The sequence below is a fragment of the Muntiacus reevesi genome, chromosome 11, assembly GCF_963930625.1.
Source record: "Muntiacus reevesi chromosome 11, mMunRee1.1, whole genome shotgun sequence".
Lineage (NCBI taxonomy): Eukaryota > Metazoa > Chordata > Mammalia > Artiodactyla > Cervidae > Muntiacus > Muntiacus reevesi.
Genome location: NC_089259.1, coordinates 22,092,665 through 22,115,533, shown reverse-complemented (window position 1 = coordinate 22,115,533; position 22,869 = coordinate 22,092,665). Strand labels below are relative to the sequence as shown.

At 38.6% G+C, this 22,869-nt stretch overlaps 1 protein-coding gene across 2 annotated transcripts; it reads left to right on the top strand.

Moving 5' to 3' along the window:
- The first annotated feature begins 1,024 nt into the window (after nt 1–1,024).
- UFM1 (ubiquitin fold modifier 1) lies at nt 1,025–13,754 on the top strand. 2 transcript variants are annotated; one of them, XM_065902159.1, is made up of 6 exons: nt 1,025–1,113; nt 1,190–1,246; nt 5,824–5,875; nt 8,836–8,875; nt 10,259–10,291; nt 11,732–13,754. In XM_065902159.1, coding segments are annotated over exons 1-6 (252 nt in total). In that variant the 5' UTR covers nt 1,025–1,111; the 3' UTR covers nt 11,800–13,754. The 2 variants fall into 2 exon arrangements, with proteins under 2 accessions (XP_065758231.1, XP_065758230.1); XM_065902158.1 differs by having other exon boundaries at nt 5,818–5,875.
- The last annotated feature ends 9,115 nt before the right edge of the window (nt 13,755–22,869 follow it).

The following is a 22,869-nucleotide window of genomic DNA, read 5'->3' as shown; positions in this document are numbered from 1 at the left end:
TTTCAGCACTGCCACTACAGTTGCTCCCTTATTCCTCTCTTAGATTCCTCTCCTTAATAATGTAACATAATATACTCAATGTTAACCATTTTCTCCATTACATTAGTCTATTAGTCTATATTATTCCCATTTTGTCTATTCATTGCAATGTTTCTTTTAAAAGAGCATTACAGAAAACGTTAAGAGGATGTTTTGTCATCCAGACATAGAAGCTTGGATTTGTAATTAAAAAAAATTAGAAGAAATACAGTCTTCTTCTCTCATTATACAAGAACTTCTGATAGATTTCAGAAGGTTGGACCTACCTACCTTATTCAATCCAGCATACTCAGCATTTAGCTTTAGTGCCTGACACATAGAAAGGATTAAAATTTGCTATTAAGCTGAACAAATGTAACTGATAATAGGCAACCTTATTCCCTGGTTTAGTCCTATTAGATCACAAACTATTGAAATCTGTTTACGGAATTTCTCTTCTCAACTAGACTTCAGGTTCCTCTTGTCTTTCCCACCAACTTGTTAAGTTTCTCATCTGTGGAAATTAAAAACTTGAGAGCTAAATTACGAGAAACCTACAACATGATTAGGTAGCTGGGCAGGTAGAAAATACTAATATTAAAGCTGAGTGAGGATTCCCGCTTCTTGAGCATCACTGGAGCGTCTCCGCGCTCAGGTTGCCTCGGCAACGTAGGAGCGCGCCCGCCTCCAGCCCCGCCTACAGGCCTGCCCTCTGCTCAGCTCTTCCCCCGCCTCCCGGGACCCACACTTCCGCCCCGACTTGCAAACTGGGACCTTGAGTCTCACTGTCTCTGTGCTGCCTGACTAAAAATACGGCAGAAAAATAATTTCAAGTAAAAGAATAGTCTTTCCATACGACCCGAAATTGTGTTCCAGAAATATACATACAAAAGCATTAGCTTTTTTGATCTTGTAAGCTCCGCCCAACTTGAGCATTTGGGCCCAATGTTCAGGCAGTGTTTTGGACAACTGCATCCTCGGAGGACCCCAGCTTGCGGAAGGAGACGTGGACCTGATTTGGGAGAGACGCCGAGCCGGAAGTGGAGCTTCCTCACGGGTTTGCTGCGAGGTTTCGGTGTCGAACGGCGGCACCATGTAAGTGTTGGCTTTCCATACGCCCCATTCCGCGGTCCCGCTGCCCGACCTTAACCTCTCCCTCTCTTTTCCTCAGGTCGAAAGTTTCTTTTAAGATCACACTGACGTCGGACCCGCGGCTGCCATACAAAGTGTGAGTAGCTCGGCCCTGGTGGGGGTTGGAGGGGCTCTCGAATCGGGGGGAAGATGACTCGAGCCTTCCCAGCGGCAGCCACCTCAGCGGTGCGCATTCCTCTCCTCTCCCCGAGGCCGTCCCATTCTCACCTGAACCGAGTTATCGTATATCAGCTTGCCAGGGTGCGAGGCTGTGTGGGGGGTGTGTGATGGGAACGTCATTGTTGGGTTTCCGAGCTCTCTTCGGAACTCGTTTCGGGGGTGGTGGAGCGGGGACACGTGTGGACCGGGCCCTGGTGGTTTGATAGGATCCTTAGTGTAGTCTGGAGTCCGCTTATAATGGGACAGGCCTTTCACCGCATTGACCAGCTGTTTGGGGAGGTAAGGTGAGGCCTCCCAGCCCAGGTTCCAAAATGACCAGAACGTCAGGCCGTTGATTCCCGTTGGTGTGTCTCCCGCGATAGTTGGGCTTCACAGAGTAGAGCCCTTAACTCCCTCTTCTCATCGTCTCTGATTTCTGACTTTACACCGGGGTATTCTCATCAGTGTGTCAACTGGCTCTGGATAAGAATGAGAAGGAGGGAGGGAGGAAGGAGTAAGGCAGCATCAGTAACTATATGAGTGCCTGAAAGTGCTACCAGTTCACTTAATACATATTGACTGAATGAATTTGCTGGCAGGCCTCTAGAGTGTGTGTGTGTAGTTGTATGTATAGTTTGTATATGGATATGTGTATATAGAATGTATATAACATGTATGATTTCAGTTCAGTGGCTCAGTCGTGTCCAACTCCTTGCGACCCCATGGACTGCAGCCCGCCAGGCCCTCCTGTCCATCATCAACTCCCAGAGTTTACTCAGACTCATATCCAATGTGTCGGTGATGCCATCCAACCATCTCATTCTCTGTCATCCCCTTCTCATCCTGCCTTCAGTCTTTCCCAGCATCAGAATCTTTTCCAATGAGTCAGTTCTTCACATCAGGTGGCCAAAGTATTGGAGTTTCGGCTTTAACATCAGTCCTTCCAGTGAATATTCAGGACTGATTTCGTTTAGGTTGGACTGGTTGGATCTCCTTGTAGTCCAAGGAACTCTCAAGAGTCTTCACCAACACCACAGTTCAAAAGCATCAATTCTTCAGTGCTCAACTTGCTTTGTAGTCTACTCGCATATCTATACATGACTACTGGAAAAACCGTAGCTTTGACTAGACAGACCTTTGTTGGCCAAGTGATGTCTCTGGTTTTTAATATGCTGGCTAAGTTGGTCATAACTTTTCTTCCAAGGAGCAAGCATCTTTTTAATTTTATGGCTGCAGTCACCATCTGCAGTGATTTTGAAGCCCAAAAAAATAAAGTCTGTCACCGTTTCCACTGTTTCCCAATCATTTGCCATGAAGTGATGGGACCAGATGCCATGATCTTAGTTTTCTAAATGTTGAGTTTTAAGCCAACTTTTTCACTCTCCTCTTTCATCAAGAGGCTCTTTAGTTCTTTTTCGTTTCTGCCATAAGGGTGGTGTCATCTGTGTATCTGAGGTTATTGATATTTCTCCTGGCAATCTTGAGTTCAGCTTTGCTTCACCCAGTTCCTCATGATGTACTCTGCATGTAAGTTAAATAAGCAGGATGACTATTGTCATACAGCCTTGATGTACTCCTTTCCCAACATGGAACCAGTGTGTGATTCCATGTCCAGTTCTAACCATTGTTTCCTGACCTGCATACAGATTTCTCAGGAGACAGGTCAGGTGGTGTGGTATATTCCCATCTCTTGAAGAATTTTCCACAGTTTGTTGGGATCCACATAGTCAAAGGCTTTGGCTTAGTCACTAAAGCAGAAGTAGATGTTTTTCTGGAACTCTGTTGCTTTTTCAGTGATTCAGCGGATGTTAGCAGTTTGATCTTTGGTTCCTCTACCTTTTCTAAATCTAGCTTGAACATCTGGAAATTCACGGTTCACATACTGTTGAACCCTGTCTTGGAGAATTTTGAGCATTACTTTGCTAGCGTGTGAGACGAGTGCAATTGTGTGGTGGTTTGAGCATTTAGCATTGCCTTTCTTTGGGATTGGAATGAAAACTGACCTTTTCCAGTCCTGTGGCCACTGCTGAGTTTTCCAAATTTGCTGGCATATTGAGTGCAGCACTTTCACAGCATCATCTTTTAGGTTTATGTGAGTAAAAGCAGCTCTGAGATTTGTGGGAAAACATGCTTCAACTTTTTAAGGCCACTTTTCACTTGTCAGGCAGGTAAACATGTAATGTAATAGAGAAGCGCCCTTTTGAGTTGCTAATGGTTGCATTCTAGAATGGATGTTGCAGTTGTAGATTTATTCTGGGGGAATGTCCCAGTTTTTATGGTTGGTTTTGTTTGTTGATTGATTCCTTGTTGATGCTGCTACTTGGTTATAGAAATGTTAAAATCAAACATTCTCTGTCATGTACAGGATGCATTAGAAACACTATAGACTCTTTCAGCTCAGATGGTAAAGAATCTGCCTGCAATGCGGGAGACCTGGGTTCCATTTCTGTGTTGGGAAGATCCCCTGGAGAAGGGAATGGCTACTTACTCCAGTATTCTTGCTTGGAGAATTCCAGGGACAGGGGAGCCTGGCGGGCTACAGTCCTTAGCGTCACATAGAGTCCGACAGGACTGAGTGACTCACTCGTGACTCTTGCAGTCTAATTCCAGTCTTTCCAGTCTTAACTCCCTGCCTCACCTCCCCAGCACCCTCACTACCACCATCATTTAAAGTTTCAGCCATCCTAGTTGCATGTTGACAGTAAATCTTTTGAATTCTGCCTGCTCTGGCACACATTCTCTTGTGCTTGGGATGTAGTTTTGTGAATACCACTTCCTGATAACATCCTTTAATAATTAAAATGGTGGAATTTGGAATTTCTGTGATGGTATAGAAAGTTCATGTCACCCTTTTCTAAGTGTCCACTGGTCAAGTTATGCCATACTTCTGTTTACGTGACATTTTTAATTTAAAAAGAAAATGCCAGTAGTTTACTTTAAAAGTTCACCTCAGTATACAGGATGGTTCTCATCTTTTCATACCAGTATAATGTAAGAGTAAGTGATGTGACAGGCAAACTCAAGGGTGTCAGATCTAGATAAAGTCTCTGGAGTGAAAGTAACTCCCAATCCCTGTGCAGTTTTCTGTCAGAACATTCACTAAAATATGCTCTTATATTTTATTGGATTTTCTTTGGATAGTCTTACCAATTTAATTTATGGAGAGAAATTTTTGTTAATGAGTATCAACATGGCATTTAATTATATGGTACAAGGACATTGCCTGTCTCTAGTCCAAAAGTGAATTGAAACCCCAAAGTTTTAGAAGTTCTCTACGGGCAAGAGTTTTAGGACAGCGATTCTCAGGTTCTGAACTGTAAGTAAACTATAGAAATACTTGCAAAGTACTATTCCTGGCTTTGTAAATTTTTACATTGCCAGTTTATTAGTTATTTTTTAAATAAATAGCTATTCTTTATAATTTTATTTTTCTCTTTTTATTCCATGTAAAAAAGGAAAGAGGAGAAAAACATGTTCTATTTTCACTCTTTAGCAGTATTTTGGGGGAGTGGAATATGGCAGCCAAGAAATCTATTCACCCTTACAAAGTCATTGTAATATGCAGTGTTAGATATAATGATTTTTGTATTCAGCAGTCAACCTGTAGACTGAGTGAGGAGGTGGTATATATACCTGAGTATGTTACATATAGTAGTTGGTATTAAATCATTAGAGAACAGTACAATGGTGATAAATAGAGAAGTTTCAAAGAGAAATGTTAACTTTCTCTGCTTTGAAAGAGATTCTTTGTTTCTGTCTTTAATCACTGTAATTTGTTTTACATTAATAATCTTACATAGCTTATTTTTTAACCTATTTCTCTACTTTCTTAAGGTATAATGTCAATTGTTTTTTATGGTTAAGTTGAACAGTTGATCCAGATTGTTTATCAGTGATTTTGAATATACTTGCCACTATTCAAGTCAAAACCACACATCACTTCAAAATGTTATTTCAGATTGTGTTGTATGAGCTCTTTTTCATATAGGTGGAAAATCACTTCGCATTTTGCTATAGTAAACATACTCATTTTTACCAACTTGGACTATTATTTTTGACTTGATGATTGAAAGTGCACAGAAAAGTCCATGAAAAAATGATGCTCCCCAGGTAACCCGCTCTTCTAATGAAAACGATCACATTCCTGCATCGGATGAACTGAAGGTGGCAAAGTGTACTTAAGATTGAGGAGAGATTCCACTTTTTGAAATCCATCTTTGGAAACAAGAAGCAACCTACATGCTAGACCTATTTGTATCAAAATACTAAACATGTACAAATCCACACCTGTATAGGTTATGCATTTTCAAGTGGACCTGAGGGTACCATGTCAGCTATAAGGCTAATTATTGCTTTCTTTTTTAGAGTTAATGCACATAGTGTACAATCAGAACAGCCAACCTCAAATTCAAAAGACCGCTTTGCCAAGGTCTGCTATAATAGCTGAAATAAGTAACAAAGGACTTGAAAAATCAGCCTTTCAAAAAAATTCTTTTTTAATTCTTGCAGACTCAGTGTTCCTGAAAGTACACCTTTCACAGCTGTCTTAAAGTTTGCAGCAGAAGAAGTAAGTATAGAAATTGGAACAGCCTGTAGTGAATACAATTTGTGTCTCAAAATGTGTCTCAAAAATCTGCGTGTGTCTTGACCTCCCACTTCCACTTAAGTTCACTGCTAGGTTTATGCTGTCAAAAGTTAAACCTTACTTAAAGGTAAAAGAAGAGTGAGAGTTGAGATCCACAGATACAAGAATGGGTTATACAAATTGACACATTTATTTAATGTAACTTAAATTATAAAGAGAATCCTTATTGAAATTGAAAAGATAGCGATATGTCAATTTTTTAAAAACTTCACACTGTATGCTTGTATTATTACTAACTTTGATTCTGAAAGTATAATTTTATTATATACTTATCATGTTTTTCAACGTTTCGCTATAAACATGTGGAGTGTCAGTAAAATTTATTGTTTTTGAAAATATGGGTTTCTGTTTTTAAGAAATAAAATTTTTCCAAAGATTTTCATCAGAGGCATCTATAAAGCAACTGTTTGTACTTGACAATTAGAAGAGAAGCTTGTGACTTGGGAGACTTAGCGTTCCTCTTTTAACTGTGTCATTAATTATTTGTTTGACATGACATGACAGTTTCTCTCTTCCTGAAATTTCTTAATCTGTAAAATGGAAATAGTTAATGCTTATCATTCCTGCTCAGTTACATGATTTTGAGTAAAAATACATTAGCATTTATATTTAATGTTGTGGAATCTTTCAGTAAGAGTAAGAGTTGACTTGAGAAACCAAAAGTCCATGGATGTAAAACCCTAATATAATTCTCTTAATAAAAAATAAAATCCTTCAGCATAGGACTGGAAATTAATTTAAATAATGAGTTGTCAAAGCCTGAGAGGAACTTCTTAGCATCCTAAATTGTAAAACACAGTGGAATCTGAAGTAGAAATAAATGAAAACTGAGGAACATAAAATGCACTTCACGTATAGGAAAAAACTTGTCAGTACTGTAGAAAGAGGTGGTAGTTTCTGTATATACATCACTAGTAAAGCTTCCCCCAATTTCAGTTAAACAGCACTGTTGCTGTAGGCTGGAAAAGGGAAAAATTGTGTCTGTAGTTGCTTTTGATTTTTATTGTCATGTAATAGGTTACCACTAAAGAAAATACATAACTTAAAATGGATATAACCAAGAACAACTAGAAACTTTGTCATATTTAAGTTTTAGAAATCTGAGATTGCCTATAATTTAGGTGTTTTAAAAAGTATTAAAAAGTTTTAAAAAGCATTACAACCTCTAAAAAAACTATTTTAAAATTTATTAAAGTATATTTTGAAGTTACTTTAAGTTTATGTAAAGTTTTTAAAACATAGAGGACAATTAAGAATGTGCCATATGGACAGTAAAATTGTTTTTTTAGGTACGTAGGCCTGTAACAAGTAATTGTTCTCATGTGTAGTTAAGTTCTTATTTTAAAACTTGATTGTTCAATTTATAAATTAAAATGAGCTCTTAGCTTTTTCTCAACTATTGTGTGTGATTATTATAAATACTGAGAGCAGCATTTCCCAGAGAGAATGTTTTCCTCAGACCACTCAAACCACCAAAAAATAAAACTATTAAAAACTGAGATTGGGATCAGTGGTCCAGAAGTCTGGGGCATTATCGACTATTTTTTTATTTTCCTGGAGTCAAATAAACCGTATTAGCAGCATACTAAAGGATTTTGAAAAGATTCCCAGTTTAACTTAGTGTTTTCCAAACTTACTCGATCACAGAACTCAGCTGTAATATTTGTAAAGCTAGTCTGTAGCATAGAAGTGCTTATTAAATTATTGGGAAAATGAATGAGCTATGAACACACTTTGACAAATGAGAGCATTAAGAGAACAATTCTACCTTTAGCTACCAATAAGCTCCATACCACATTTCATTGACTCTTAAAGCACTTACATCTCTGGATAGAGATGAGTGGAGGCTGTCATGGTTGACCATGTGGCAGTCACATAATTGTCCAACTGACATCACCTGCACCCCTACTTGTACTTAGAGATATTTCTTGATGGCATAATTGGACTATTGCAATCCCATATTAAACACAAAAGAGCATTTGTTTGAATGGACTATTTCTACCAAGAAATTTTAGGACTATTCTAAACAGTTACTTTGCTTTTATTTTCACTTGTGCCTGAGCATTAAACATGACCAAAGTAAATCGTGTCTAAGTATGAAAGATCAAATGTTGGGTAGTAGATTCATTGACAGTGTTTTTCTTTTTTATTTTCTTTCTTTTTTTTTTTTTTCTTATGGTGCGTAAAATAAGATGTATTTTACAATCTATGGTGTCCTAAATACATAGATTGAAATGCAATTTTTAGAAAACAGGTGGCACTAGTGGTAAAGAACCCGCCTGCCAATGCAGGAGACACGGGTTCAGTCCCTGAGTCAGGAAGATTCCCCTGGAGAAGGAAACGGCAACCCAGTTCAGGGTTCTAGCCTGGGAAATCCCACGGACAGAGGAGCCCAGGCAGTGCAGTCCATGGGGCTGCAAAGAGTTGCACACAGCTGAAGCGACTTTGCACAGCACGTTGTTCTTTAAAGATAAAGCAGATTGTAATACTTTCTTTGATGATGTTGCTGCTGCTGCTAAGTCACTTCAGTTGTGTCTGACTCTGTGCAACCCCATAGACGGCAGCCCACCAGGCTCCCCTGTCCCTGGGATTCTCCAGGCAAGAATACTGGAGTGGGTTGCCATTTCCTTCTCCAATGCATGAAAGTGAAGTCGCTCAGTCTTGTCCAACTCCTAGTGACCCCATGGACTGCAGCCTACCAGGCTGCTCTGTCCATGGGATTTTCCAGGCCAAAGGACTGGAGTTCGTGATGTTACTTATCCTGAAAGGTAAATTACATTTAAAATTATAGAGTTGATTATATGTACCCTATCATTGCTAAATATCTTTTATAATTAGCATTTTATACGCTTATATGTATTTTTTCTTTTCTTCCTTTTTAGTTTAAAGTTCCTGCAGCAACAAGTGCAATTATTACCAATGGTAAGAATTCATCTTAAACCTATTTATTACACAAACAGAGCTATTAGCTGTTGAAAGAAACCAAATTAGTTAAAATTGACTTAAAATACAAGAATTCTAAACCTTATATCAACATAAATGATGTACATAATTGTAAACACCAAGTCAGAGTTATTGTTCATAATTGTGTCTTCAGTTTTTTCTGTGCTTTTGTTACTTAGTACAGTACTTTATGGGCTTTCCTGGTGGCTCAGCTGCTGAAGAATCTGCCTGCAGTGCAGTGGACCTGGGTTCAGCTCTGGGTCAGGAAGATTCCCTGGAGATGGGCATGAACCCATTCCAGTATTCCTGCCTGGAGAATCCCATGTACAGAGGAGCCTCACAGGCCACAGTCCACGGGGTTGCCAAGAGTCAGACATGACCAAGCAGCTAAGCACAGCACATTATAATATCATATGTCCTTATGCCAAATTATTGCTGAAAATAACTTTTCATTTAACAAAGTGTTTTCTATTGTATCATAAATGGTTTTAGAATATAGGAAACTAAGCAGGAATGTACCTTTGCTGTCCCTTGCTGTTGCTTTCCTGATAGAAAACAATTCTTACAGGCTTGTAATAATGAGGATTTTATCCAGTTAGATAATATAAATTAAATTCTGACTATCTTTGGATACTGCAAATAATTAATGGAACCAGCCCAAAGAGAAAATACTGAAATAAGATGAGGAACAAACATGGCAGGAAAGGCTTAACTATTAAGAATACAAAGTCATAGTCCCAGGTTCTGGTGAGTAGTTCACATATAGTTAAGAAGGACTAAGAGAAGGTGGTTTTAAAGAGCAGTAAGTAGTGTGGTTTAGTTTAGATAATGATGGAATTTCTCATTCTGAAACATTGTCCGTGCTGCCACATTGAAATGTGTCTGTATTTGGAAGAAAGCTTTCCTTCCTTTTCTGGAAAGTTTTAGATTCATAAATGAATAACTATTGGGAGAGTGCTTTGTCAACTTTTATCAAGTGTCAGTGGAACTTACGTCACTCTGGCTCTTCAGCCTTAAGATTTGATGCCTCAGAGCAATGTTAAGTGATAACTGACATACTTAAGGTATTTTGACTTTATTTTTCACTGGATGTGGCAAAACAGTATGAAAAACTCTGCTCTGTCAGACTTCCTGGGATCATTTCACTGATAGACATTGTCTAGTCCAGCAATATGTGTAAAGGCATAATAGTGAGAGTGCAGTAGATAACCTACCTGCCCGATTGTCATTCATGTTCTTGGTATAACTGCTTGGCTTATGCCTGTATACACAGCAGCGTTGTTTTGGCACATTTCTTCTTGTTACTGTTAAAGCCTTTTAGCTTCAGAAATAACTTAGGTCATTTTACACCTTATTTTCTAGATGGAATAGGAATAAACCCTGCACAGACTGCTGGTGAGTATCGGCAATCCTTGGCAGTGTAGTCAGGCTGTCTACATCAATTGATACTGAATATGTCATTCATTCTAATTAGACTTGATAGGATTTTACCAATGATGGCTGATTTTCAGGGATTATGGGGCAGTCTTTACCTAAGTGTGTGAATAATTTGTTACATTCTGTGTGTCAGTTATATGCTTTTGGCTACAAGAAAGAAAATCTGACTAATGAGCATTAAAGTTTTTAAACTAATACATATAACAAAAAATTTGAAGGTAGATTGCTCTAATGGGAATAAATGTTCTGTAATAACTATCTCATTAGATAGTTGTGAGGTTGTGCATGTAAGTGCTTAGAAGTTTGCATTATCCATAATAAACATTCAGTAAGTACTGACTATTATTATTTTCAAGAAGTACAGTCATTTAAATTTCATGGGACTTAGCCTGCACTGTGAGTTTCAAGCTGTTAACATTATGTAGTGCTATATATTGATGCCCTAACAAGCAGGAAGGGTAAAAGTAGTCTTAAACTTTTTAACCAGCAGTTATGTATTTGTTTGAGATGTACCTTCCTTAGCTTATAGTTGGGTTAAAATATTTTTAAATTAAGCATGATTTAATATAAATGCAGTCTTGAGACGTAGTTATTTTTAACTGTTATTTTTTAAGTACATCTACAAAATTATATTGTCCTCATAAGACCTGGGATTGAAATGTAAATGTAGCCATATAACAAATAAAAAGGGATTTAAAATGATAATTTCTTTTTACATAAGTCAGTTGTTCTAAGTGTATAATTTATTAAATTCAAAAAGGCTATTTTTTGAAAATTGTGAGGCATTTTGTTGTGTAGATACTTTTAAACTTGGGTTTAAAGATTTGCGTTTTCTTACTCTATAAATGTCCAGTAGTTTATATTAATTTGAATTCCTTCTTAACTCTGACATGTTGCCTGTTGGATTCCCCTTTAAAGTTGAATTGTGGGCATCATAAAGTGTAAAGAAAATCTCAGTAGGCAGCCCAGACCCAAAATAGGTCAGGATTGCTAAACTTTTGTCACTTGTGGTAATTTACACTTATTTTTCCTGCTCCCAAGTATTTTATTACACATTAAAGCAAATATTGATGATTGTGTTTGGTGGTATTTCTTTGGGTAGTGTCCTTCCTTTTTTTATTTTTGTGGGTAGTATTCTTATTTCAAATTTTCAGACATTTGTTGGGTTGTGAGTATGTGAGAGGAGTAAGAGCAAGACATAAGAAGCCTCGACTTTGGTTATGAGGATGTGAGAAGCATAAGAGCAAGAGTTAAGGAGCCTAGACTTGAGTTCTAATATTTTTGAGCTTTGCTCCTACTTGACACTCCTTTGTTTCTTCTGCATATTAATTGTTGAATTGCTAATGATAGCATGTCATTTTTTAAATACCTAACATTTTGTTCTGTCTGTTTGTGTAGGAAATGTTTTTCTAAAGCACGGTTCAGAACTGCGAATAATTCCTAGAGATCGTGTTGGACATTGTTAATATCCGCTGCTTGGAACATAAAACCCCCTTCCAGAGTAAATATTGGTAATGTTATTATTGTAAAATTGGAATCAGGCGTTTGAAATCCTATGAAAACACCAGTAATTGATGACATAATGAAAGGTGACTGTCCGTGCTTGTTCACACTTCATGTGAGAGAACGCATCCAGGCCTAGGGCACTGTGACCACAGAGGATCAGTCTTTCATTGCTGCCTCGCTGCACACACAGGTAGTTCATCAGGGGTGAATGGATCAACCATCTGTGTCTTATAACCTGAGGGTGCTTCTGGTCATTCTTTCTGAGAACATCTGGATAATTAAAATTTACTGAAGCTTCCTTCTTGTCCCTGAGTTAAAAATGTAAAAAAGATTATGGATCCACACATGACGGTTGGCTTGTTAGCATCTGACTCACAGACACAAACATAGTTGATTTGCTCCTTATATATCATTTATGATAAAGGATCATATCAATGAATAACTGTCTTATCATTTAGCTTGTTTTAAAGTTTTAGACTTCTTGAGTTCTTATAAATTTTAATTTGACATCAAAGAGCCCAAAATTGCATTTTCAGTCTAGCCCTTATGGGTAAAACTGGTTGGTATCCCACACCGAAGAGTTTTAGCAATGATCTTGCAGACTCCAGTACTTGTAATGATGAGAATTAAAGAATAAGTAGAAGCATCAGTTGCTGAACTATGCATTCCTTTATTGATCTCTTTTAAAACAACCTTTAAAATAGGAATCCTCAAGAAACCATCATCTTGAGGATAATTGTAAATAGCCTTCAAGAAGAACATCTGAAAGTTCACAACAGCGCTCATAAAAATGCTAATTTAAATTCTGGTTGGTTATACATAATGAAAACCCAACATTTAAGGAAGCATTAAGATTATAGTTGTGGGGTGAATAAGAAGCTAGGAAAGGAAAATGGGGAAGCCCAGATGACCAGGCTTCTAGCAAGAAGGAAAGAAACAAAAGGGAAGGCAAGCAGAAACTTGTAACAGGAGTGTCACAGAAAAGGCCAAAGTGGTTAGACAAAACTGCAGAGGCTATGGAGAGAACTGAAGGGAAAACAAAACACTTGACATTGTTATAAGGAGCCAAAGATGATCAGAGAAAGCACAGCATAGGCATTGTCAGCATATGGTTTTCAGAATTCCCCTTAAAGAAATATACATAAGGAAGATTATGTTTGCCCTTAGTGAGGGCATCAGTATCTATGCATATCTTGAAAGGAGAAGGCTCATAGTGATTGAGAACCAGCACTTGACTTGCTGTATTCTAGATGCTGCGGTCTCTGGAGGCAGACCTGGTTGGTTAGTATCTGTTCTGCACTTTGCAGGCCTGGAAATGTAAGCTTCAAGATACAGGTGTTGAATTATTCATGAATAAAGTGTTTCTAAAACCAGTTTTTATTGAAATGTGCATAGGCCCTAGGTTCATTGGGGAAAAAAAATTATGCAACAGACTCAGTATCAGAAAGATGATATTGGTTAAGACTAAGACATGGTTCAGATATTTGATAGTGACTAGAAGTCTTCTGAATTGTAAAGTGCAAAAAATTTTGTGCTGAGGTAGAAAAGTATGTTTCTAATGTTTGTGGAATTTTTTATTTTTATAAGCAAACTTATTTTCTGATGCCTAAAGACTCCTGGTCTTTAACAAAATTAAACCTCCATTAATGAGAAATTTTCTGACTTTTTGGTCTTATTTAGATTTTCCCTCATTCTGTTTCTAGCACAGAATTCTGCCTGATTTGTCACACAGATAGGTTTTATGATGTCTCATAAATTATTTAATATTTTTGTTTTGGTTGGAAAATTTTATTGCAGTAAGGTCTTAAAAATATTTTCTTGTATAGAACTAGACATGTTATTAAATATGATCTGTAACTTCTTTGCACAAAATGTTTCAAAGTGGTGTATTAAAGTGCTTTATTGGTCCATGATTCATATCTTGTGAAAATAGATTTTCTTACACCATAAACCATATTGTCTACTCTTATTTTATTATTGAAGTGCTTAATTAGCACACCTGTTGAGGCAATATATAACAAATGTAGCCCAAAAAAGGGATAGGGGACAAAGATGATTAATGGCTATAGGTCTTACAAATGAATGTATTCTTCCAAACACCAGTTCATTTTCAGATGAAACTGAAAGTGTAGTTAAGTGTCTATATAAATGTTTAGACTGGTAGATCCTAAACCTGTGTGATTATCAAAGTGACTTAGAAAATTATGAATACAGACTTACAGAAACTACCCCTAAAGTTCTTACTCTTTAAATGTGGGATGATGTGCAAGCATTTCTGTATATAAAAGCAGTCCTGATGATTTCTGCTTTTCAGCTTAGCTTGAGAATTTATAATTTTTCACTTTGTGTGTGTGTGCTTAATTGTTCAGTCCTATCCGACTATTTGCAGCTCCGTGGACTGTAGGCGCTAGGCTCCTCTGTCCATGGGATTTCCCAGGTAAGAATACTGGAGTGGGTTGCCATTTCCTCCAGGGGATCTTCCTGACTCAGAGATGGAACCCACATCTCATGTGTCTCCTGCGTTGGCAGGCAGATTCTTTACCACTGAGCCACCTGGGGAACTCTTTCATTTTGTAGATGAATTAAATGAAGTCTGAGGGGTCAGAGTGAGTAGAAAATGTTCTAGGATCTTGGGAAGTATTCTTCCTACTGCCTGCTTCTCCAGTAGCTAAGTGCAGAGATGCCGTACCAGTCTCTTGAGACTCAGTGGGAATAAAGCCTCCTTTTAACATGTTCCAAGTCCAGTTGTTTTTTTTTTTTGGGGGGGGGGGATTTTTTAAAAAAAAAGTGTTTTAGTAACAGTTATTTGAAAGAAAAGCCAGTGGAAAGAAAATTCAGTCCAATTTAAGCCCCTAGTACCCAAATTAAGATACTAAGGATATCCACCATGTCTCTACTCAAAGACCTAGAAATATTTATAACTTGGAAGCATTTATATACTGAAATGGAGCACTTGTAAGTTAACTGACTCTATATTGGTGTTCCCAGGGCTATTTATAAAACTGCATATTATGTAGGTAAATCATTTATATCTGTGTGTATACTTAGGAGCCTCTGGACTACAATCCGTGGGGTTGCGAAGAGTCTGAGCGACACGACTGATTTGCTAATACTTCTTGGGTTTCCCAAATGGCGTTAGTGGTAAAGAACCTGCCTGCCAGTGCAGGAGACATAAGAGACGTGGCTTTGATCCCTGGGTTGGGAAGATCCCTTGGAGAAGGGCACAGCAGCCCATTCCAGTATTCTTGCCTGGAAAATCCCATGGACAGAGAAGCCTGGAGGGCTGCAGTCAATGAGGACACAAAGAGTCGGACACAACTGAAGTGACTTAGCACACACACACACATATATGTTTTTTATGTATTTAACTATAGAATGAGTGGATATATATACACATTATGAATTACATATGTAACATCTGAAAGAAATGTACATATATATTGAATATGAACATGAATACCCATTTTCAATATATTGAACATCAAAACATTTTGATAAGATACTTTCACGTGTCTCATTCTTCACAATAATGCCAAATTATCCTTTTACTGAAGAAGGAAGATGCTTAAAAGAGGTTGAGATTTAACACTTGACTCCTTGTTTGACTTTGGAACTCTCCATATCATACTGTGGGAATTTTTCAGTATCATTTTCACAATATACTAGATGTATATTGAATTATAAATTAAAAGTAGAAGTGTGTCAAGCTTAAATTCTCACTTCAGAGTATCAACTATGTACATAATCATGAATGGCATTTTCACTTTTGGGAGCTTCCCTGATGGCTCAGATGGTAAAGAATCTGCCTGCAATGCAGGAGACCCGGGTTCAGTCCTTGGGTCGTGACGATCCCCCTAGAGAAGAGCAGGGCAACCCACTCCAGTGTTCTTGCCTGGAAAATTTCATGGACAGAGGAGCCTGGCAGGCTACAGTCCATGAGGTCGTAAAGAGTCAGATAGAACTGAATGACTAACATTAAAATATGGTGTAAATATGGTAAGATTATAGGACATTAAGTAAAAACCAGTCGAAGATAACTTTGAGTCTGGTACTGCTCTAGAAGGTGGTACAGACAATTATGTTTTTTTAACCTGTGTGTCTTGATGATACTGCTAAAAGACAAGTTCCTGGTAATCTGCCCCTCCAACCAGACTTGTGTATAAGCCCCTCCAATGTAGAAATTCTGGAATTATACTCCGAAAGTGCCAGAGATAGATAAATCACTATTTAAACCACACTGTTTAATTAAACCATTAAATGTTCTTAACTCGATCTATCCAGTCTATTAGCCACATCCTAATTACCTAAACCAGGTGTCTGAAACTCATTAGATTCTTGACTTTCTCTTGCCTTATCAAACCAATCACAAAACTGACAAAATGGGATTGATTCTGTTTACAGAATACAGCTCATAACCATCTCCACCATCCAAAGCCCTCATCATCTCATATATGCTCTTATAGAAGCATCTAGCCTCCATTTCCTTTTTCCACACAGTTATGAGATATATGACATGGAAACGTGATCATGTAGTTCCACTAGTCAAAATCACCCTGAACAAAAATCTACGCGCTTCATGACATATGCAGCCCTTCATGAACTGGTCTTTGTTCAGAGTCATCTGTTACTGCTGCTGTCTTTGTTACAGCATCTTTTTCTAGTTCACACTGCACCTACACTGAACTACCAATAATATTCAGTATCTTGGATGTGCCTTTGCTTTCTCCATTTGTCTGCCTGCAAAGCTTGGGACTCATTCATCAAGTATGAAAGATGTGAAGCCTTTCCTCACTCCTCCCAAGTAGAGTTAGGTATTTTAGCTGTCTAACCACCCATTGCATTTTGTACACTCCATTATAGCCATTATTAAATGCAGAGTTATATTTGTCTCTGATTGAAACTATATATTTTATAAAAGTGAAAAATCATGACCGAAACTGGACCGTAGCAGGTACTCAATAAAGACATCAGAAGATTATGTTAAAGAATGAAAATGAAAATTTCCAACTCTTCAGTTCAGTCACTCATTCGTGTCCGACTCTGCGACCCCATGAATTGCAGCACACCAGGCCTCCCTGTCCGTCCCCCAACTCCCGGAGTTTACTCAAACTCATGTCCATCAAGTCGGTGATGCCATCTAGCCATCTCATCCTCTGTCATCCCCTTCTCCTGCCCCCAATCCCTCCCAGCATCAGGGTCTTTTCCAATGAGTCAACTCTGCATCAGGTGGCCAAACTATTGGAGTTTCAGCTTCAGCATCAGTCCTTCCAATGAACACCCAGGACTGATCTCCTTTAGGATGGACTGGTTGAATCTCCTTGCAGTCCAAGGGACTCTCAAGAGTCTTCTCCAACATCACAGTTCAAAATTCTTAGTCCCTTACAAATAATTCTTTAGCCAGAAGAGTTGATGAACCTATGTACCCATATTTCCCCACTACTTGAAGCAGGGATTTACCCTGTCTCAGAAGTGAATTAATCATTCTTTTAAAAGTGTGGTACATTCTCCCATTTTTAAACAAATATATTAATCATTAGCTGTATTATTGATGTAGGGCGTCCCTTGTGGCTCAGTGGTAAAGAATCTGCCTGTCAATGCAGGAGATGCAGGTTCAGTCTCTGGGTCAGGAAGATCCCTGGAGAAGGAAATGCCACCACATTCCAGTGTTCTTGCCTGGAGAATCCTATGGAGAGAGGAGCCTGTAGGTTACAGTCCACAAAGTCAAAGAGTTGGACATGACATAGCAACTAAATAACAACAAAAAATCATGGATATTGGTAAATAGTATGGATGAAATGTGATTAAGATTCATTCCTTTTTCTTGGGCTCTCCAAAAAAAATTTCAAATCCAGCAAAATCTACTGAAGTAATTACATGAAAGGGAGGATATGTATCAGTCTTTTTTAAGGGACTTAGCACAGCTAGGAAATGTACTTATGTTTATCTCATTGAATCCTTACTCTCTTCAACCATGTTAATTTCTTTACTGTTAAGGGAGCCAAGATTTAAGTTACTCTGGTCAAAGTTACAATAAGATTGACTTCTAGGCATATTTTTGCTTATGGGCTTTGATCTTTCCTAGATTTATACTGAGATATTTTTCCAAAAAGAAAAAAAGATTCATCCGGGAAGGGTGTCTGATTGATGCTTTTGAACAGGAATTGATGCCTTTCAACTGTGGTGTTAGAGAAGACTTGAGAGTCTCTTGGACTGCAAGGAGATCCAACCAGTCAATTGTAAAGGAAATCAGTTCTGAATATTCATTGGAAGGACTGATGAAGCCATAACTCCAATACTTTGGCCACGTGATGTGAAGAACTGACTCATTGGATAAGACCCTGATACTGGGAAAGATTGAAGGCGGGAGGAGAAGGGGACGACAAGAGGATGAGATGGTTGGATGGCATCATGGACTTGATGGACATGAGTTTGAGTAAGATCTGGGAGTTGGTGATGGACAGGGAAGCCTGGCATGCTGCGGTCCATGGGGTTGCAAAGAGTCAGACACGACTGAGTGACTGAACTGAACTGGGAAGGATCTCATAGCTTGCTATTGAACATTTCTTAGCACTTTCACTTTGCCTGAAAAAATCGAACATTCAATAATCTACAGACACATTGAAGACTTTTAGTAAATATGTGTACACTGATAACTACAAAGAGATTGTGAACATTGGAAAAGTATGTTTGTGGTCCTGTAAATAACCTGCTTTGCTATATCAAGGGTGTGTGGAAGTTCTGTCTGGATGCAAATCACTGGCCAAGGTTGGCAGACACACGCAGGGAGCCAGTTTTTTGGCATAAATCTCTGATTTTCTGACAAAACTCTTTAGCAATGTAAAAGCTGTTATTGAGAGCATATTGTGATGATGCATCATGTCAATATTTGTTTGGTTGAGTAACACTGTGGATTTAGTAATTCTTAAATGCACAGTTTATCACCGATGAGCTATTTAAGAAAAAAAAAAATTCTATGTGATGTTTGTTGTGAATGCCACAAACATTTTGACATTTTAAGTGGAGATGCTCGCTTCTGATTTTACTAAATAAATATTGGACAGATTAGGGTTTTTAAAAATTATCATTAGGTGTGCACATTTTGTAGAAATAACACATAAGAGACAATGACCAAATGAGTAAGTCATAGAGGTCTTTATCCTTTCCGACCTCTGCTATAAATCCATATTACCTGCTAGACTATTTTACTCAACATTTTCGGTTCTAGCATAGCATTAGAAGATATAATCTTCTATGGCGTAGAAGAATAAATGAATTATTTATTGGGTTTTTTATTTTTTTGGTATGAGCAAAAGATACACCTGGCACTTTGAGCCTTAAACCTGAAGTCTTAAAAAGGAATCATCACTATTAACTTCCTGAAAAAGATAGCACACATGGATAACTAATATTTACTGAGCTTTAGCTTTGTATAAGGCACTTCTGTGTTTTACATTCTTATTTGACCTTCATTATAGCCTACGAGATCAAGAATATTTTTTCACAAACTTGAGATTAAGAAGCTGGAATGTTCAAATAGACTTGGTAATTTTTCCAAGGTTACACAATGAATAAGCAGCAAAGGTATATATAACTCAAACTTCCCATGAAGCCCCAGGATGCAGGACATAGCTGATTGGGCCCCTGATGAGTTCATCTAGTTCAAAACCCAGAAAGCTGGTACCTGCCCCAGTGCCACCTTCTTTGGCCTCTCTCCACTTTCTTCATTATTCATCCTGACCTATCTCTAACCCTTCCATGTAGCTTAAAGCCAGTAAGAAGGGAGGGTCGTATGAGCAGAAGACTCTGTAGGTGCATCCATGCTTCATGCTGCTTCATATCTCTCTGACATTCTTTCATTCCTTTGTTCAGGCATTTACTTACCAAGGATACAAAGGTGAATTAGACCAATTCACTGCTTTTAGGAGTTAAGGTCCATACTCCAAGGCTTGGGGAGCAGTTGTGTTGGCTGCAGTTTCTAACTATTCCCACCATTTTTCGTACGTCGCATTGGATGTTCTCAATTTCTTGTTTAAAACCTGAAGACCCCCACGCCCACCCCTCCCCCATCACTTCATCCTCTTCACAGTTAGCCTATATTGGTAATGTAAGTGGTGTTTACTGGGACTTCCCTGGCAGTCCTGTGGTTAAGACTTTGCCTTTCAGGGCAGGGGGTGTAATTCCATCCGTGCTCAGGAAGCTGGGGTACCACATAGGTCATGGCCGGAAACACAAAACATAAAACAGAAGCAATGTTATAACAAATTCAATAAAGACTTTAACGAGTGGTCTACATGGAAAATAAAACATAAGTGGTGTTTACTAAAGAGTTGAAGATAACTGAGGCCAACCAAGGTCAATGGATCTGGAGAAAAATTAAGAAGCCATGTTTTAAAGCAAAGGGGCTTTCCTGGTGGCTCAGATGGTAAAGAATCCACCTACCAAGTGGGAGATGCGGGTTTGATCCCTGGGTCAGGAAGATCCCCTGGGGGAAGAAATAGCAACCCACTCCAGTATTCTTGCCTGGGAAATCTCATGGACAGAGGAGCCTGGTGGGCTACAGTCCATGGGGTCACAAAGAGTCAGACATGACTGAGCGACCTAACACATGTAAAGCCAAAGGCAAGGTAGTAACCAAAGGCGAGGAACTAAAGTAGGTAGAGCTTAGAATTCAGAACTAAGATGGAATTTGAAATCCTAAACTGGTCAGGCATCAGGAATTGCACTGGTAACAAAAAGGTCATGACACACTGGGCATTTGGGGGGTATGATTTGGCAAGAGAAAGATGAGTAAATTGGTGTAGGTATGTCATAGGCAGTTGTTAAGAAATGTGAAATTTAATTTGACACAACTACTCTCCCAGTCAAGAAGCAGGAGAAAATCTGAAGTCAACAACCCATTTGTTCGGTTTCCTGTTGGGAACTAAATAACCACATCAGAAAGATGCTTCAACAGGTTGAATATAGTATAGGCTGGGCTTCCCAGGTGGCTTAGCGGTAAAGAATCCACCTGCCATTGCAGGAGATGCTGGTTTGCCCCCTGGGTCAGGAAGATCCCCTGGAGAAGGAAATGGCAACCCACTCCAGTATTCTTGCTTGGGAAATCGTATGGAGAGAGGAACCTGGTTGGCTACAGTCCATGGGGTCACAAAAGAGTCAGACACAACTTAGTGACTAAGCAGCAACAACAAAAATCCTTCAACAATCTATTTGATACAAAACCGTGTGGTGCCCAGAACATCCTCTCAGAGAACAAACAGGGAGAAGCAGGAAAGGTGGAGGCTTCATATTAAATGGGAAATGGAAGTCACAGAGCCAATTATAGGTACATTTCTGCTTGTTAAAGAGCCTTCAAAATAGAAAGTTTAAAAAATCTGCCTCTAAAGTGTTCAGTGAAATTGGAAAAAAAAATGTGATAGGCCATATATAAAAAAGAATATCCATTCTGCCTGCCAAAGTAATCATTTTCTTCCTCTTACCAGATTCAAGGCACAGGATAATTGCCTTTTCATGATGCTTTGTTATGAGTGTTCTAAATAAACCACTCTCAAGTGGCCCCCTTAAGAGCAGCACCCCCTAGGAATGTACCATTGAGCCTTGAAACTATAATTTGTTGCAGACATTCTGAGAAGAATGCATGCTTTCCCAATGTCTAAACTTGATAATTAGGTGTGTTTAGTTGTAGTTAAAAATAAAATGAAGTGGAAAGTTATCCAGGTGCAAGTTATTAACCTGGAGTGATGGCAGGCAGAGAGGAACTTCAAAAAGCAAGCTCACATTTTTGGTGCACATTATGTGATTCAGACACTTTGCTAAGCGCTGTAACAAACATACCTCTTCATCCTTCATACTGATCCATTTACACATTTCTTTTATGGATCATGAGAGAGGAAAGTGACTTATTTACCAAGTAAACAGTAGGACAGAACTCAAACCCATGGTGGTTTGATTCTAAAGCTTATATTCCTTCCACTCAGTTCCAGCAACTGAGACATAAGTAGAGAATGTGCACAGCAGCACATCAGTCTAATTTCTCAATCCATCAAGTTTCTTCACGTTCTGGCCCCTGGTGTCTTTATCAGAATTATATCTCTGCTATACCTCACCCTACACCCTTTTCTGTAACCCTTCTTGGGTAACCCGTCATCCTTTTGGTCATGCTGTTCTTGCCTGGAATGTCCATTTCTACTCTTCTCTGCCAGCAAGGTTCTTAACCAGGTACATTACCACTCTCCTAGGAAATGTTTGGAAATGTGTACCACTTTCATGGTTGTCAGAAGGGGGCGCTACTGGCAGTAAGTGTATGGGAGCTTGGGTTAACAGCAGTCTGCCATGCCCTGATGTGTGGATGGCTGCACACGACAGAGGACAGAGGACTGCTCTGTGCCAAGTGCCCATCGAACCCCACTGAGCGCACATCATGGATCTTATCTCTCCAGCCCCATCACCTTCATGAACTTTTTGACATTCTGCATCCTTGGTCCTGAAATGGTCTTTCCCTTTTTTAGAATGCAGAAAAATTTCTTGTCTATTAGTCTGAATGTTTAGTGCTAATGTAGTTTGACCTCAATTATGAGTTGTCCTTTCTTTTTACATACTTTCTTTGTGTTTCTAGTAGTTCTTTGAATGATCGTTGAGGTCAGGTTCATGTCACATGTCCCTTTAATTGCAATCACAATAGCAAATATTTCTATAGCTTATGTAGCATGGATATGCCAGCCACAGTTCATATACATATATATAAACTCATTTAATCCTCCCCAAACACTATAGAATATTATCATTCCCATTTTATAGGCAGAAGAACAGAAGAAGTGGAAGGTTAAGTAACTCATACAAAGTCACACAGTTAAGCCAGCAGTTCAAACCCAGAGAGTCTGGCTTCAGAGTCCGATGCTCTTACTGCCAAATTCAGTGGACTTTCCTAACAAACATGTCCTGAGCACCTACTATAGATCAAATACAAAAACAAGACTTTAATTTTTAGAAAATATTAATAAAACTGTTTATAATAATGGAGTAACAGAGATCTA